The sequence below is a fragment of the Dreissena polymorpha genome, chromosome 3 (assembly GCF_020536995.1).
Source record: "Dreissena polymorpha isolate Duluth1 chromosome 3, UMN_Dpol_1.0, whole genome shotgun sequence".
Lineage (NCBI taxonomy): Eukaryota > Metazoa > Mollusca > Bivalvia > Myida > Dreissenidae > Dreissena > Dreissena polymorpha.
In genome coordinates, this window is record NC_068357.1 from 61,391,181 (window position 1) to 61,407,672 (window position 16,492).

The 16,492-nt window shown below is 34.0% G+C and overlaps 1 protein-coding gene across 6 annotated transcripts in view; it reads left to right on the plus strand.

Moving 5' to 3' along the window:
* Nucleotides 1-9,264: 9,264 nt before the first annotated feature.
* The window catches only part of LOC127874422 (uncharacterized), a 35,019-nt gene continuing 27,791 nt past the window's right edge, over nucleotides 9,265-16,492 (plus strand). Inside the window, exons 1-4 of one of the 6 annotated variants that reach the window (XM_052418730.1) lie at nucleotides 9,265-9,581; nucleotides 10,986-11,135; nucleotides 11,724-11,848; nucleotides 12,901-14,601. In XM_052418730.1, coding sequence (XP_052274690.1) covers nucleotides 9,322-9,581; nucleotides 10,986-11,135; nucleotides 11,724-11,848; nucleotides 12,901-12,923 — 558 coding nt within the window. In that variant the 5' untranslated portion in view covers nucleotides 9,265-9,321 and the 3' untranslated portion in view covers nucleotides 12,924-14,601. Of the gene's footprint in view, nucleotides 9,582-10,246; nucleotides 10,651-10,985; nucleotides 11,136-11,723; nucleotides 11,849-12,900; nucleotides 14,602-16,492 lie in introns of those variants that run through there. The other 5 variants (XM_052418731.1, XM_052418729.1, XM_052418733.1 and 2 more) reach the window with 5 other exon arrangements.

Below are 16,492 nucleotides of genomic sequence, written 5' to 3' on the forward strand. Positions count from 1 at the left end.
TGTCAAAGTTGGATAGATTTGCGCTGATTAACAATGGAACAAACTGCTATTGATTGACATGGAGGATTTCTAAATTAAGGAGTTGATATTCCGCATCAGGTAAGATGACGAATCTACATGACACCATGGTAAAAATCGCCTTTGTTAAAGGGACTTGTTCACAAAGTTTGGCATGTTTTGAAGGTAGTCATGAAATGCTTTTAATTGATAAATGTAAACATCGGAACTAAATGGTTCCAGTTCAGTATAAACCAATGATACAATTAAAGAAAGAAAAAAATGTAATCCACACCAGGGCTTGAACCACTGACACCTGGAGTAAAAGTCTAGCACCAACCACTTGGCTGTCCGTACTGATATAGTACGCTCAGGTGTACTATTTATACTTTATGTAAGCAATCTTTGTAATGTTACAAATTATAGCTCCAATATAAAAACAAGAATAAAAGTAGAAAAAGAAAACAAACAGAAAAAAAAGTTTACCACAGCGGGGCTCGAACCACTGACCCATGTAGTAAAAGCCAAGCGCCGAAACCGCTCAGCAATCCGTCTTCACATGTGGGTTTGTGTAATTCAGCGTTCATGTTCTGGTCGTCATTGAGTACAACTACATTATGTGCGGACCTGACAAACCGTCTTCACATGGGTTGACATTTATTTTATACTTTGTAAAACCATCCGCGTGTTGTTACAAAATATAACGATGACACAAGAAATCAAAAATTTAAAATCGTTTCGCGTATGAGACGCTTTATAATTTTATCAATTTCTAACGATGATTTTTAGTAAACGAAATTGTATTTTCAGTAAAAGTCTGCGGCATTAGTGTTATTTCGCACACTGATGTATATTGTTCATTTATTTGTTAAATCTGTTACAAAAAGTTGAAAAATTCTCATTTTGATAGAGTGTGAACAAGACCCTTTAACATTGACAGCAAATGTTTTGTTTTGGAAGTTAAATTAATACTGGCTAAATTTGCAGGTGTGTTATTGTTTTAAATTGAGATGGTATGGCATTAAAGGTTTAATACTTACTTTGTTTATATGTCAGATTGTAATATTATTAAAGATATGTGTAAGTTTGAGCTATTTTTGTCAAAACTTACATGTAACATGAATAAAAAAAGTCATTTACATCTGTTAAACTTTTAAGTAATGTTTAAATTTCTATTTATTATTTAACAGTCCCTTCTGTTGAGATAAGACTAAACAATTGACAAAATCCTCTTAAGATAAGCTGTTATTTACTTTGTGTGTTGTAATTTGGACAATAATAAATTAAATTCAATAAAAGTATAATTCTGCTTTGGTAAGACATATTTTCTGATTTAAAAAATATTTTGTAAAAAGTAAGATTTTTATGTTTCATATGTCGGGTAAATATACTATACATTTTTTGTAATTTAATACCGTGTTTAAATTTAATTATGGATATTTGTTATTAAAGAAGTTTGTGTTTTAGGTGAACAGATACTTCATGAATGATATGAATCACCAGGGAAAGGACCCGACTACTTGCACAGATGCATCCTGGCGGGTGAAAGAAGGGATGATCACTTTGGCAACAGATTGTTCAACTGCTTGTAAGAACTTATGTTTTGCATATAGTGACTGTTATAATTCTTACTCCTTTAAATGATTCTTTGTAACTTTGGTTTTACTAAAACATATGCATCGGAACACTACAAAAGTAAAAAAAAAAAAAGTTTAAATGTTAAGTTAATTTTATTGACAAGTTTAAATTAAGAATTCCGATGTGAAGGGAATCCATTTTAGATAAAGATTTCATAACATATCTTAATGATTAAAGAAACTTGTACATGCTAAAGTTTGGTTTATCCTGATGATTACCAGCCATAAGAGTTTCAACCATGACTGTCAGTTTTGTGTTATTCCAAATTATTTTAAGATACATTAGTCGGATTACATTTTTGATTTTTTTGCACTGGTACTTTTTTATGTTCAATTTTTATTTACAGAAATGTTGATGTAGACTCAGTCAAAGAATTTGCTGTAACTGTGTATGTCTCTTCACTATGTGGACATAAAGTGCTACAGCTGGTTGGAGATTAAGATCACCAAGTACTGTTTTAATGGAGAACATCTGTGAATATTTATTCTAACAATGGAAATTCAAACCTGAATTATTATAATTAGAAAACATTTTCATGTACATGCTGGAATTTTATTTGAAGTGTAGAACTAAAATAATTTAGAATTATTTTTAAACACAAACACAGTTTTATTATAGAAATAATTGTATAAACTTAAGAGTAATCAGTGTTTAAGTGATGCATTTAATTAAGTGTTTGACCTATTTAAAGGGATCTTTTCACGCTTTGGTAAATTGACAAAATTGAAAAAAGTTGTTTCAGATTCGCAAATTTTCGTTTTAGTTATGATATTTGTGAGGAAACAGTAATACTGAACATTTACCATGGTCTAATATAGCCATTATATGTATCTTTTGACGATTTTAAAACCTAAAAATTATAAAGCGTTGCAACGCGAAACGATTGAATAATTTGGATAGTTCTGTTTTTTTTCGTTAAATTTTGTGAAACTACGAAGATTGCTTATATAATGTATAAAATACGTTATGTAAGTGTATTCGGCGGAATAGCTCAGTAGGCTAAAGCGTTTTTACTTCAGGACTCTGGCAGGACTCCAGGGGTCACTGGTTCGAAACCTGGTCCGGGCAATGTTCTTTTCCTTTTTTTAATTTTATTCTTGATTTTTTACTGGAGCTTTTACGATCCAATGTTTACATTTATCGATATAAAGCATTTAATGAATAAGTTAACAAATGCCAAAATCTGTGAAAAGGCACCTTTAACACCTTAACTATGTTTTTTTTTATGTTGAATGTAATGGTAATCAAAAAAACCATAAGCTGACATCCAAAGGGTTTTAACCTTAAAGGGAATTGTTCACAGATTCAGGCATTTTTTTAAAGTATGTCAGTAGCAGCCTTAAATTGCTAGATTTTAACCTCAAAATAGAATTTTAGAAGAGATAAAAACACCAGAAAAATATTAGTATCCATGGGGGTCCTTAAATTATTTAACCTATAACACTCGGCCATCTTGAATTTTATATTTAAGCATTCATTTTATACTTGATATATGTGACCCATGTGAAATAACAAAATTTAACAGAAAAAACAGAATCATTAAAAATTATCCAATCATCACCCTGTTTAATTGCATCCATTACACATGATGATTACTCATAAAAAAGCTGTATTTTCAGTTTGAGTCTACATCATTAGTGGCATTTTGCTCCCTGATTTACAGTACATGTATTCTTTTTTATTTTGTTTCTGTTCCTTAAATTTGGAAAATGGTCAGTTTTACTATCTGTGCACAATTCCTTTTGATCTTTATTTTTAGTTTTGTGATCAATAGAATGCCTAATACCATTTCAATAGTAAATGAGATTACGGGTAAGTACTTGTTAAACAATAAGGCCGTAAAACGTGCAAAGCCCTTCTTTATTGTATCTCAAATTGTGAAAAGCAATTCTGAGATTTTTATGTTTTCTAACATTTAATTACTTTTTTGAGTTATAATGCCCTACTTATTATAAGTAAATGTAATTTGTGTAAGATTAAAATGCATTGACTTGTTCAAATAAAAATAATAACATATGAAAATATACAATTTTGTGTTGTGTAGTACATTTGCTTCCATGGCAACCAATTTATTTAAATGATACCATTGTTATTTTTCTACATTTTGAACACCAAATTAACTCAAAATAGTCACATGGATGTACTTTTCAATTATGTCATAAATTATAAAACACTATAAATACACTAGTCATGATTACAGAGATTGTTGTTTTTTAAACTGAATTTAGTAGTGTTTTTTTTTCTGAAAATAATAACCATTTCCAAAAATATTTCAGTTGGATGTTGGTAAAGCAATCTATGCATGTTAACTAAAGGTCTATTTTTATAGGGAACAAAACATATATTTACCTTCTTTAAGATACTTGCAGACCAGTTGGCAAAAAAAGTTGATCTGAATCAAACACATCGTTCATCGAACATTGAAAATTATCACCGAAAATCAAAAAAGTTTGTTTCCGCTTGTATATCAACTAATAACTAAAAATCTATTATTGTTGTTCATTTGAAACATGATTTTGAAGCCTTTATAAATATGGTAAAAAGATGTTTAGTTGTGATATCATAATTTGGATTATTATCATTAGCTGTCTGGCATGTATGTACTAGTTCTACCCAGGAAACAGACTCAAGAGATGTCCACAGTTGAGTAAAAGCCAGATAATGTTTTGGTATCTTCTATGTATCCAGATCCAAACATTTAATACTTCCCAAACAATACAATTCTGTAAATGAAATTATAAAAAAATTACCTTATTTACAAAGGGAAAACCTTTGTTCTGCTTCTCCTGTTTTGGACATTCCATTTACAATAATTCAGTGACGCATCAAACAGAATCAAAGATAACCTTCCAGTAAATTCAATCCTAGAAGGAAACTCATTGATTTTGTTACACTCTGTTAAGTCGTTAGTGCCAAAAGTGGTTGATCCAATAAATATGCCAGTGTCTTGCATCATCCATGACCATGTATTCCAATTTCCAGTTTGCTTCATACATTCCAGTTTGACATAGTCTATGATAGATCTAACTAAACTTTCATATACAATTTACTTCTGTAACAATCCTCTCTTCTGTATTTACACAATGCTTATCCCGTAGTACAAAGCATGGCCAGAGGTAATTTAAAACAAAAATCCATTCAACTTTGTTTACATTTGACCTTGTTTTTTCGTCGCCATTTGACAAACAAGGGAAACAACTGTGCTCTCTATAATGCACTTCAGAAAGATATATTTATTACAATTTACCGATTTTGTCAGTTTCAAGAGAAAAGTCACGCTTCTTTTGTCGAAAATGCGCTTAAAATCGTTTTTTTTTATTTTGGAAAATTTGTGAAGACGTGAAATAGCTAAGGCGGCCATATTTGCGAACGCTACGACAGCCTAGACCATGCGTAACTTTAACGTTGGAACTTACGAATTCGTAGCAGGTGGTTGCGTAAGTATTTTTTTGTGAAACGCTTTAATTTTCTTACGAACTTCGTAAGTATACTTACGTAAGAAACCGTGCGTACGTACGTTTATGAAACGGGGCCAATGTGGCCCCGGCTTTGATATTATCGCCATTGATCAGCTTTGCGCAATCGACGCCTTTATTGATGATATTCGCATTCATACTTCATCACGCTTATGTGAACTAAATTGTCTATTAAATTGAATAGCATGAGCTAGATTTTGCTCTTCATGACTTGATTCATTTTAAATTGACCGTTTATGTTATAGCTTTGAAGTTTATGCATTAAGTATCAAACACTGACAAATGCATATGCAAATACATTTAAATATGAAAATAACCAAGTTAAATACATACAAAACATTTCGTTCGATCAGTTTGTGTCGAGTCTTCGGTCTCATTCCTAAGGATACAAATAGGCAAACTTGGTATAATTATTAAACTAATATTAATGATAATACTACAAAAAAAATATATGTTGACACTAGAAAAACACTCATATACGCATCATGACAATGTACAATATCTTTTTTGAAATAAATTGTGCTAACATTAACCTCCTGCTTTGACTGTCCTACTCCGACAATTACAAAAATATGATGTACGAGCAGGAATCTAACCAAGATCATATGTAAATATATTAAACACAAATTGGATGTTTCTTGTTGGTAAACTTAACTGAAAATTAAATGTTGAATCAGAATGATATCTTTCTGTCGCTTGTTTGAAGGAGATTAAAGGACAAGTTCTGGTTCCATAAAAATCATGATCGTATATACACGTCCAGATGGTCTAGTTTAACAATCAACATTCATACCACACGCAAGGCGAATGAGAAATAAATAATTAAGTAACAAGAACGTTTTAAAACTTTCAATGGAATAGTCGCCCTAATTCTTATCGTTCCATTCAGCACATTTCGCAATACCATGAGTAATAAATTCAAAGCAGTTAACCCATTTTCATGTTGAATACAGGACGCATAGCAAAGAATCATTCATGAAATGATTAACACTTTAAATGAGACTGGCTCTAAGATAACGAGGCTTTTTTGCATGTGCGTCAAGTGCCCTCCCAGATTAGCCTGTGTAGACCGCACAGTCTAATCAGGGACGGCACTTTCCGCCTCAACTGGATTTTCGCTAAGAAGATACTTTCTTTTCACTAATAATACCTTAAAAGCGGAAGATGCCGTTCATGATAAGCTTATTCGAACTACACAGGCCGATCTGAGACGATACTTTACGCACGTCACGAAGCCCCGTTTCCCACAGCTAGGCTCTTATTTGAGACGCGTTCTGAGAAAACTGGGCTTTGTGCATGTGCGTAAAGTGTCGTTAAGATTAGCCTGTGCAGTCCTTACAGGCTAATCATGGACGACACTTTCCGCTGTTATGGTATGTTTTGTTTAAAAGAAGTTTCTTCTACACGAAAATCCAGTGAATGCGGAAAGTGTCGTCCCTAATTAGCCTGTGCGGACTGCACAGGCTAATATGGGACGACACTTTACGCACATGCATTAAGACCAGTTTTCTCAGAACGCGACTCATTTTATTAATCGTACACAACTACAAAATTCGTGTAAATAGAAGTGTACAGCTTAAAGAAGCAAAGACTGTTAAGCGTCTTTGAAGTACAAGATTTTATTCGTGTTACCTATTTTGAAATCCTTGTTCGGGTTTACAGGATACATAGTATTTCATTGTGTAGGCTGTACAGTTTGTCAAAAACCTAATTTTCGTCCCTTACTCCCTTTAAACGAAAACTAAGAATATAATTAACTGGCAAATGCACTTACGAATTTGAATTCAAAGCATTTACGAGCTTCTGAATGGCATCCTACTAAGATTTGATGTCACTTAGTTTCATTGAAAGTCTCAACAGTTTTCGAAGGAATGGCATATCGCTACCGCTTATTTGTTGAGGATTAATGTACAAAAGAGGGTTCTATTAAATACTTATTTGGTCTGTAAAAGTCCACGATTTCTAGTTTTTTATCATCAAGATTACTACGCCACACGTGGTTACAATTATGAATAGAACGCTCGCCCGTTTTCATAACTTTCTATTCAGGACAAAAAGCAATCCTCGCCATCTCTCGGGATTATATTAATTGCATAAAAGTCAAACCTTGAGTACAAGAAGGTCAGGTATCATTAATTAAATGATATACGTTTTAAATTTTGTGTTAAACCTTCGCGACAACAAATTGAGTGTAATCATTTTGTATAACTTGAAGCAGCTCTGACTGAACATGTATAATACATTTTTTCCGTATTACTTATTATGAAATTCCATTTTAATAAACAGACGGCATCGTGATTCATTTAATCGCAAACGTTATATAATTAATGTCATTGATTTCTATGGGTCTACGTAGACATAGCAATAACGTACAATAACGGCTAAGTATATTTGTAAATAAGAATAACACAAATATGAATATTGAAACAACAAAGACATTGTAAGAAGAGAAATACAAATAATAGATGTACGTTTATTTGTTCTAAGGCAATTGATTTTAATAGATTAACATACATCGCATACAAAATGCAATTATCCTCGCATGTGCATGTAAATGGAATTAAACTGCGGCGCAAAATGAAATTGATAGCAATAAATATAACAAAGCACTTTACATCGCAAATTAATACGTCACGAGTTTTATTTCCATCTGATGTAATCTGAACATCTCGCATTTGAGATAAAAGCATACGTATCTTCGACCCTTGCATTTCTCCTCTGAAGTAATCCTCTGTACATGAATGAAATGTGATGTATTATAAGTTGCATTGAACTAGTTTAAGAGGCGTATCCAGAAAATGTTCAGAGGGGGGGCTCAACAGGGGAGGGTGCGGGAGGGGTGTCCCCTTCCGTGGACGATTTTTTTAAAAATGGCACCTTGAAATGATGCGATTTCCTGCTATCTAATCAGCATTGTGCATGATAAAAGTGCATGTAAAACAAATAAGAACTTGAGTTCACACATCAAGTGTGACAGATGCACGGACAGACAGACACATAGGGGTAAATCAAATGTCTCTCAAACCACTAAAGTGGTGGGAAACATTATCTTTATCCATAACTTTTTTAACAGAGTTAGATGGGTGGACCTCCTATTTAACCTTGTTGGATATCCTACTAGGTCAACTTAGGAACAACATTAAAATGTTTATGTCCATGTCCCTATGAATGGAAAGCAGGCACACAGCGGACAACCTGTCCTGACCCATTGATGATCTTAGTTTTGTCTTAACAAGTCCTTGGGCACTGATACTCTTTTTACACTCGCATGATGTAACAGGGAGCACACATGATATGGACAAAACAGTGTAAATGATGGGGTACAGCTGGGAATCACAATGTGCAACAGAGCCTTGAAGGGTAGTAGGAGGGTTGGGTACACCTTTCCACCTAGCCTGCCATATAAAGTGCAACTCAGCAGGGAGGGACTGAGGGGAAGGGAGATCATCAATGAACCATTCAAGGTCACTAGCACTGACAGGAGAGGCGCACATTTGTTCAGGTATAATTTCAATCCCATGGCTGCCTTAGTCTGCAAATCACTGAATCGGGTGTCCATTTCGTTCACAAAAGTGTTAACAAAGGGAGTCGTTAGGTTTCTGTGTAGTTTAATTCGGGTGTTGCTGCCTCGATGTTGTCACGCTTTAAGAAAATGATTTAGTTTCATATAGCAAAGTAATTCTTCATTTTTGAGTCTTTTTTAATTTGAAAAAGTATGGATGAACATCAAAGCAGTTAGCCCGATTTGTAAAAAAAAAAATAATCAAAAAAATAATTGCCATTCATTAAGTGTGCAGTTGAATCTCACTGGCAATAACTTGTTACTCAAAAGATTATCACTCTACAGAGCTAATACCAATAAAATTCATCAAAGAAATTACCGAAAAAATAGTTATGATTGTCCATTGCGTTCGTCTAAACTCTTTAATTGCTACAAATTGAAATATTGTTTTTCACAAGACTCATGCGGCAGCCATTTGTAAACATTTATCAATAGCTAAATGTATGGATGAATTTCATTATTTGAATGTATCTTCTTCAGCCAATCAAATAGCGCAGTTTATTACTTACAGTCAATGAAGCGTGCACTTTAGCTGACGAAGGTTAGCTCGTCTGTACACATGCCTGGGGGATAATTATGGGATACCAAAGGGGTCGAAACTTTAACTTCTGCTCGAGCAGAAAAAAATGCTGCTCGAGCAGCATTTAAATGCTGCTCGACCAGCAAAATACTGCTCGACCAGCAAATTTACTGCTCGACCAGCATTTTTTCTGCTCGAGCAGAAAAATCCTGCTCGACCAGCATTTATTTTTAGATTATGGCATTAGCCAATCAGAACTCTTGTTATATTTGCCATTTGGTGCAAAACTGGTTTGTTTGGAAAAAATGGCTGCCGCCGTGATGGTGCCTTTTTCACATCTTCTGCAAGTTTATGTGACGATCTGTTTAAAGTTTAACATTGACACGCGGTAAGTGCTTTATATTTTGGCTGCAAACTAGTCGATCAAAAAATTGTTGCCATTCGCTTAATGAGAAAATCGATCATAAATGTCTAACGGCTGTTAAAACTTTTGCGAAAATCACGACGATGACTGATAAGAATTGGTCAATGGGTGGGTTCTCTGTTTCTATCGATTTACTTTCTTAATGATGTTTAATTATTGCTTCCGACACAGGTGCCTATTGCCTGTGATTGTGCCTTTCTGGTTAACATTGTTTACGTTTCTCGTTCTCCCCATATATGTATATCTGCTGTCCTAACTTTTACAATTATCCAAAATATCATGTCTGTTAACCAGTTCTCAGTGCCCCAGATAAGCTGCGTATCTGCGTCTTTCACCCTATTAAAATATTTAAAAATGCAAAGAAATACAATATCATGAGTATTGAAAACGCAACCAATTTGACTTTTACGCAAATTCGTCAAATTAACGATACAAAACTTCGATTAAAAATGCTATGCTCATTTTAGGTATTTTCTCTTTGGAATTATTATCATAACGCGGTGAAGCTTACACTCAGCAAGCTTAGCAAACGGTCATAGTTATTCAAACGCTATGCGTTTTCAATCTGACCTAATTCGTCGCTCATTGTGCATGTATTTGTAAAGCGTCTGTAGTTTCATTTTCTATTACGATGCGAAATAAAAATAGCTAAGAGAGGTCGAAAGACGTCCGAGATTGTTGCGCCAAAATATCAGCCGATCGCAAACTTTTTCGAATCAAGAAAGCAAGAGCCAATAAGTGCCGAATCATTCGTGTTATCGATTTTGTTAGAAACTGTGCATACAGCATTTGAGTTGACATCCAAAAAACATGATGGAAAGTCTGTGACTTAACAAATCTGTCAAAAGTATAAAAAGGCATGTCATTGGTTAGAAATTCTCGACATTTTTAAAAGTTTATATCATGGACAGTTTCAAGGATAAAAGATGTTACGAAACATCAGTTTATTAAAATGTATGATGATAGTTTACAGTTCTATTGAATCAATACAAGTGTGCAGCGTCAACGGAAGTAAATCAGCAATTATTTAAAGGTATGCATTTTTATTACTCATTTCACTCTATATGAAGAATGGAATCACCCTATTTTTTAAAATCAATGGTTGAAAACCCAATTTTCCCAAATAATTATCTGGGGCACTGAGTTCTCGAGGACTTTTCTCAATTTCAATGTAAATTATTTTTCACCGAGGCATATTAGCTTGTTCAAAGCTACCATATTGCCTGACAATCTTTTGTTTTATTGTTAACTTAAACTGTACTTGATTCTAGCATGCCACTATACTTCTTTGAAGTAATTTGAGCAAAGTTCCCACTGTTTAGTAATGTATACATTGTTTAAGGTACATTTTAATTTCACATTTTGTAGGTTGACTTCAATATGTATGATCTACTTATGCTGCCACAATGTAAAGGCAACAATCACTGGGTTTTTGCTGGTTGCAAGTGTTATGTCCAGGACTGTAACCATTTACGACTCATTGGGTGGTAACAACAAGGCCTTGTTCGATTTGTTCTGGTAAGGTTCAAAGCTGAAATTCATTTTTTGTCTTACCTGCTTGATATAGCAGTCACAGTAGCAGTTGGTGTATGTTGCATTTTATGTGTGTCTCTGAGCTTATCCAAACTGTGATTCGATAATTAAATATGCAATTTTTAATATAGCTTACCACATATGTTCTCCATGTAGAGAAGCTGCAGAGCATGCGTTAACAAGAGATCAAAGGTCACATTTAGGGAGCTTTTTTGGCCAGTTCCAGTTATCATTCATCAGGCAATATAGCAAACAAGATATTCAAAAAACTTTGTAAATCTTATTTGTTTTCTATATTTGGATTTTTATCTTAAATATTAACTTGTAATGAGCACCAACACTTAAAAATGATATAAATATATATAAATTTAAGCTTGCTTTCTTAGTTCATTCTTATTTATTATTGTGTCCTATCTCTCACACTTATGTGTTTCAAATAATGTGTTAATAGATTCACATATATATATATGTTTGAAAACTGATTACCAAAACAATTTGGTATAGATAAAGTACCGCTTAAGTATATAGGCACATGATTTTTGTTGATTTTTACCAACAAAATATTTGTTGCAGCCAGTTCATGTGTCAACGAGGGCAAATTGTGAAAGATGGCTTGGAAAAAATCAGTTCAGAGTTAAAAGCGCCACCTTGCAAACAAACAGCGCCACGGAAACAGCTGTGGAGTGTTTGCATTGATGGTAATAAATAAGCTTTATATTTCTATATAGGTGTCACTTTGTCGTACTGTCGGTCGGTCTGTCTCGAAATTTCATCCGATCTTCACCAAACTTGGTCACAAGTTGTATCTTGATGATGTTTAGGCCAAGTTTGAATATGGGTCATGCTGGGTCAAAAACTAGGTCATGGGGTCACTTAGTGTGTTTTAAACCGAAAGTTTGTCCGGACCATAACTATGTCATTTATCGTTAGATTTTAAAATTACTTGGTACATTTGTTCACCATCATGGAACGGTGTGTTGCGTGAAAAAAGTACGTCGATATCCCCAAGATCAAGGTCACACTTGGAGTTCAAGGGTCAAATGCTTGTCCGGGCCATAACTTTTATCATTTATTGTGAGATTTTAAAATCATTTAGCAAATTTGTTCACCATCATGGGGCGGTGTGTCGCGCGAAAGAATTACTTCAATATCTCGAAGGTCAAGGTCACACTTTGAGTTCAAAGATTAAAAATGGCCATAAATGAGCTTGTCTGGGCAATAACTATGTCATTCATAGTGAGATTTTAAAATCATTTGGCACATTTGTTCACCATCATTGGACGGTGTGTCGCGCGAAAGAATTACGGTCGATAACACCAAGTTCAAGGTCACACTTTGAGTTCAGAGGTAAAAAAAGGCCATGTTGATAACTCCAAGGTCTTGGTCACACTTGGAGTTCAAATGTAAAAAAAAATGGCCATACATTTGGACTGCATGTCATGCTAAAGAATTCAAGAGTTCAAAGGTCAAAATGGCCATAAATGATAATGGCATTATCATTCTTAAAAACAGCCATAAATTTGATTTTCTTGTTTTGTGAAGACAGCATGCAAAATAGTCTGTGTCAATTCGGCCATGGGGGTATCATAACCTGAGGATCAAACTGTGTTTCCGGATGATAACTCAAGAACGCATACGCCTAGGATCATGAAACTTCATGGGTAGATTGATCATGACTCGCAGATGACCCCTATTGATTTTCAGGTCACTATTTTAACACAAGTATGAATGACTTTTACTTTATTTCCAGACTGCCAAATGTTTGGTCATTAAAAAGCATCCCACAATGTTGCGACAGGCCCATGATTCAGTTTATCGAGACTAGTCGTGAGAAGCAGACTTCTGATTCCTGGAGTGCGGCAAACATATCTGTGCGACTCGATCACTCCACTGTAAAGACCCGCACGGCATTTAAATGGATATTATCAATATGTGTTGTTGCTCGAAAATATGTTTGTGTAGCAGGAAATGCTTTGGGCTCGATTAATCTGAGAACTCAACAAAATATTAATAAAATCCTTCTGTGCCTTTTAGTTCTGAAAACAGAAGTAGCCAGTTGGTATTACACATCTCCTAAACAAGTACAGCACGATAAAACTTATAAACCTAGATATTTATTTATGTAGTGGTGTATTTTTCAATGAGTGCCTTATGATTCCAAAAACATATTGACTTAAAATAAATAATCCCGATGGCGTAAATGACTTATCATTTCATGTTCATGAACCGGCTTTAAAATACTTTGTAGACTTATCTGCTAGGCGGTGAGGACTTTTAGACCACCTGATAAACTTCAACTTTATTTGCCCTAGTTCAGTAACCGACTAAACATATGCTAACATTATACTGATGACTGATGAGTCTGTTGTGTCTTATATTCTCATTGCTACTTAAAATATTAAGTCTATTTCAACGTTTAGACTAATAATAAGCAAATTCGTTAAATTGATATCCCCGCCAAATAAATTTTGATTATTGATGGGTGCAGAACTAACAGAAAAGTTTATTTGAAGGGTTGTACCCTTATCTCACTTATTTTATAGTAACAACATAAAAAAACAATTGGCAATAACTCTTATTTAAGAAAGTGTAGGGTTATAGATTTTGTGCATGACACCTCTCCTCATTTATATCTTAACGTCCATTAAATTTCATCTTTAAATCGTGTATAGTATCTGTGATATAGTCCTGTAAAGTAACATCAGACATGTACATATGTACTAGGGTTATGTTTCTTGTGCATGGCACTTATTCTCATTGACAATTATACACCCATGAAATTTCATGTTGAAATCTTGTATTTATAGTTTCTGAGATAAAGCCCTGAAAAGTTACATCATACAAAAACAACAAAGGGCAATAACTCTTATTTAAGAAAGTGAAGGGTTGTGGTTCTTATGCATGGTTCTATAAATGAGACATAGCCCTGAAAAGTTACATCATAAAATAACAATAACAAGAAAGGGCAATAACCGTTATGTAAGAAAGTATACGGTTATGGTTCTCGTGCATTGATAATTATACACCCATGAAGTTTCATGTTAAAATCTTGTATAGTATCTGAGATATAGCCCTAGTTACATCATAGAAAAACAACAAAGCGCAATAACTCTTATTTCAGAAAGCGACGGGTTATGGTTCTTGTACATGGCACCTCTCCTCAGCTATATTTATACACCCATAAAGTTTCATGTTGAATACTTATATTGAGTTTCTGAGATAGAGCACTGACAAGTTTGTGAGTGACTGCACTGACAGACAGACCAACGGTACGTTTAAGTATATTTAGCGTACCCGGGGTACATTAAAGTATACTTAAGAGTACACGGGGTACTTTAAAGCATTACCCGAGCTGAAGCGACAATTGCCAATCAAGCTTATTGACATATTAAATAAATGATGATAGTGGTAACTATGATTGTATGAAATATAATAAAATAGTTTTCCTGAATTGAGTGTACATGTGAATTAGCTAAATAATGATAAAAACACCGATTGGGATTATATATTTCTGGAACTGAATTTGGTTCATAATAAGTTTTTAACTTTTTTAAGCTAAAATAATATATATATATTATATAATCTGAAAATATTTTCTTCAATCAATGTTATATCTTTGTATTAAAAAAGTGCAACACTCATGACTGTAAATTAGGCATTACCATATTTCTTTACAACGTAATGCATGTACATCATCGATATATATAACATTTAAAACGAAAATCGTTTTAAAATTCAAATGTTTGCATTGTGTTAGAACTACTGTTTCGATATCTTTTTTGTGAATAATGTGTTAAGGTTCAACGTCCGAAAAAAAAGATGTCCGAAAATAACTGCAAGCTGTAAAAACGCGAAATTAAGTTGAATTGAAACAACAATGCGTTAAATATTATTTTTCATCAATCTGACATTTTTCACGGCGACTGATCGGAGCAATATCACGGAGGTACTGTGAAATCGTCAGATCTCACGATCTGACAATATTGACGCTACACCGGTCTATTTCGTTTCCGTAGAGATAGCTAATCTCGTCCGTTTTGTAAGCTCAAATTTGATTGGCCGACGGGTTCAATGGTTTATTCTAAAAATAAATGCTGCTCGAGCAGCATATTGCTGCTCGAGCAGGAATTTTGCTGCTCGAGCAGCATTTAAATGCTGCTCGACCAGTAAATTGCTGCTCGAGCAGCAATATGCTGCTCGAGCAGCATTTAAATGCTGCTCGAGCAGCATTTTTTTCTGCTCGAGCAGAAGTTAAAGTTTCGACCCCTTTGGTGCGCCATAGATAATCACACAAATCGACAGCTGTTTATATGGCGCACCAAAGGGGTCGAAACTGTAACTTCTGCTCGAGCAGAAAAAAATGCTGCTCGAGCAGTATTTAAATGCTGCTCGAGCAGCATACTGCTGCTCGAGCAGCAATTTACTGGTCGAGCAGCATTTAAATGCTGATTGAGCAGCAAAATTCCTGCTCGAGCAGCAATATGCTGCTCGAGCAGCATTTATTTTTAGAATAAGCCATTGAACCAGTCAGCCAATCAAATTTGAGCTTACAAGCGGACGACATTAGCTATCTCTACGGAAACGAAATAGACCGGTGTAGCGTCAATATTGTCAGATCGTGAGATCTGACGATTTTCACAGTACCCCCGTGATATTGCTCCGATCAGTCGCCGTGAAAAATGTCAGATTGATGAAAAATAATATTTAACGCATTGTTGTTTCAATTCAACTTTATTTCGCGTTTTAACAGCTTGCAATTATTTTCGGACATCTTTTTTTCGGACGTTGAACCTAAACACATTGTTCACAACAAAGATATCAAAACAGTAGTTCTAATACCATGCAAACATTTGAATTTTAAAACGATTTTCGTTTTAAATGTTAGATATATCGATGATGTACATGCATTACGTTGTAAAGAAATATGGTAATGCCTAATTTACAGTCATGAGCGTTGCAGTTTTTTAATACAAAGATATAACATTGATTTAAGAAAATATTTTCAGATTATATATATATATATATATAAATATAAATATATATATTATTTCAGCTTAAAAAAGTTAAAAACTGATTATGAACCAAATTCAGTTCCAGAAATGTATAATCCCAATCGGTGTTTTTATCATTATTTTAACTAATTCACATGTACACTCAATACAGGAAAACTATTGTATTATATTTCACACAATCATAGTTACCACTATCATCATTTATTTAATATGTCAATAAGCTCGATTGGTAATTGTCGGTTCGGCTCGGGTAATGCTTAAAAGTACCCCGTGTACTCTTAAGTATACTTTAATGTACCCCGGGTACGCTAAATATACTTAAACGTACCG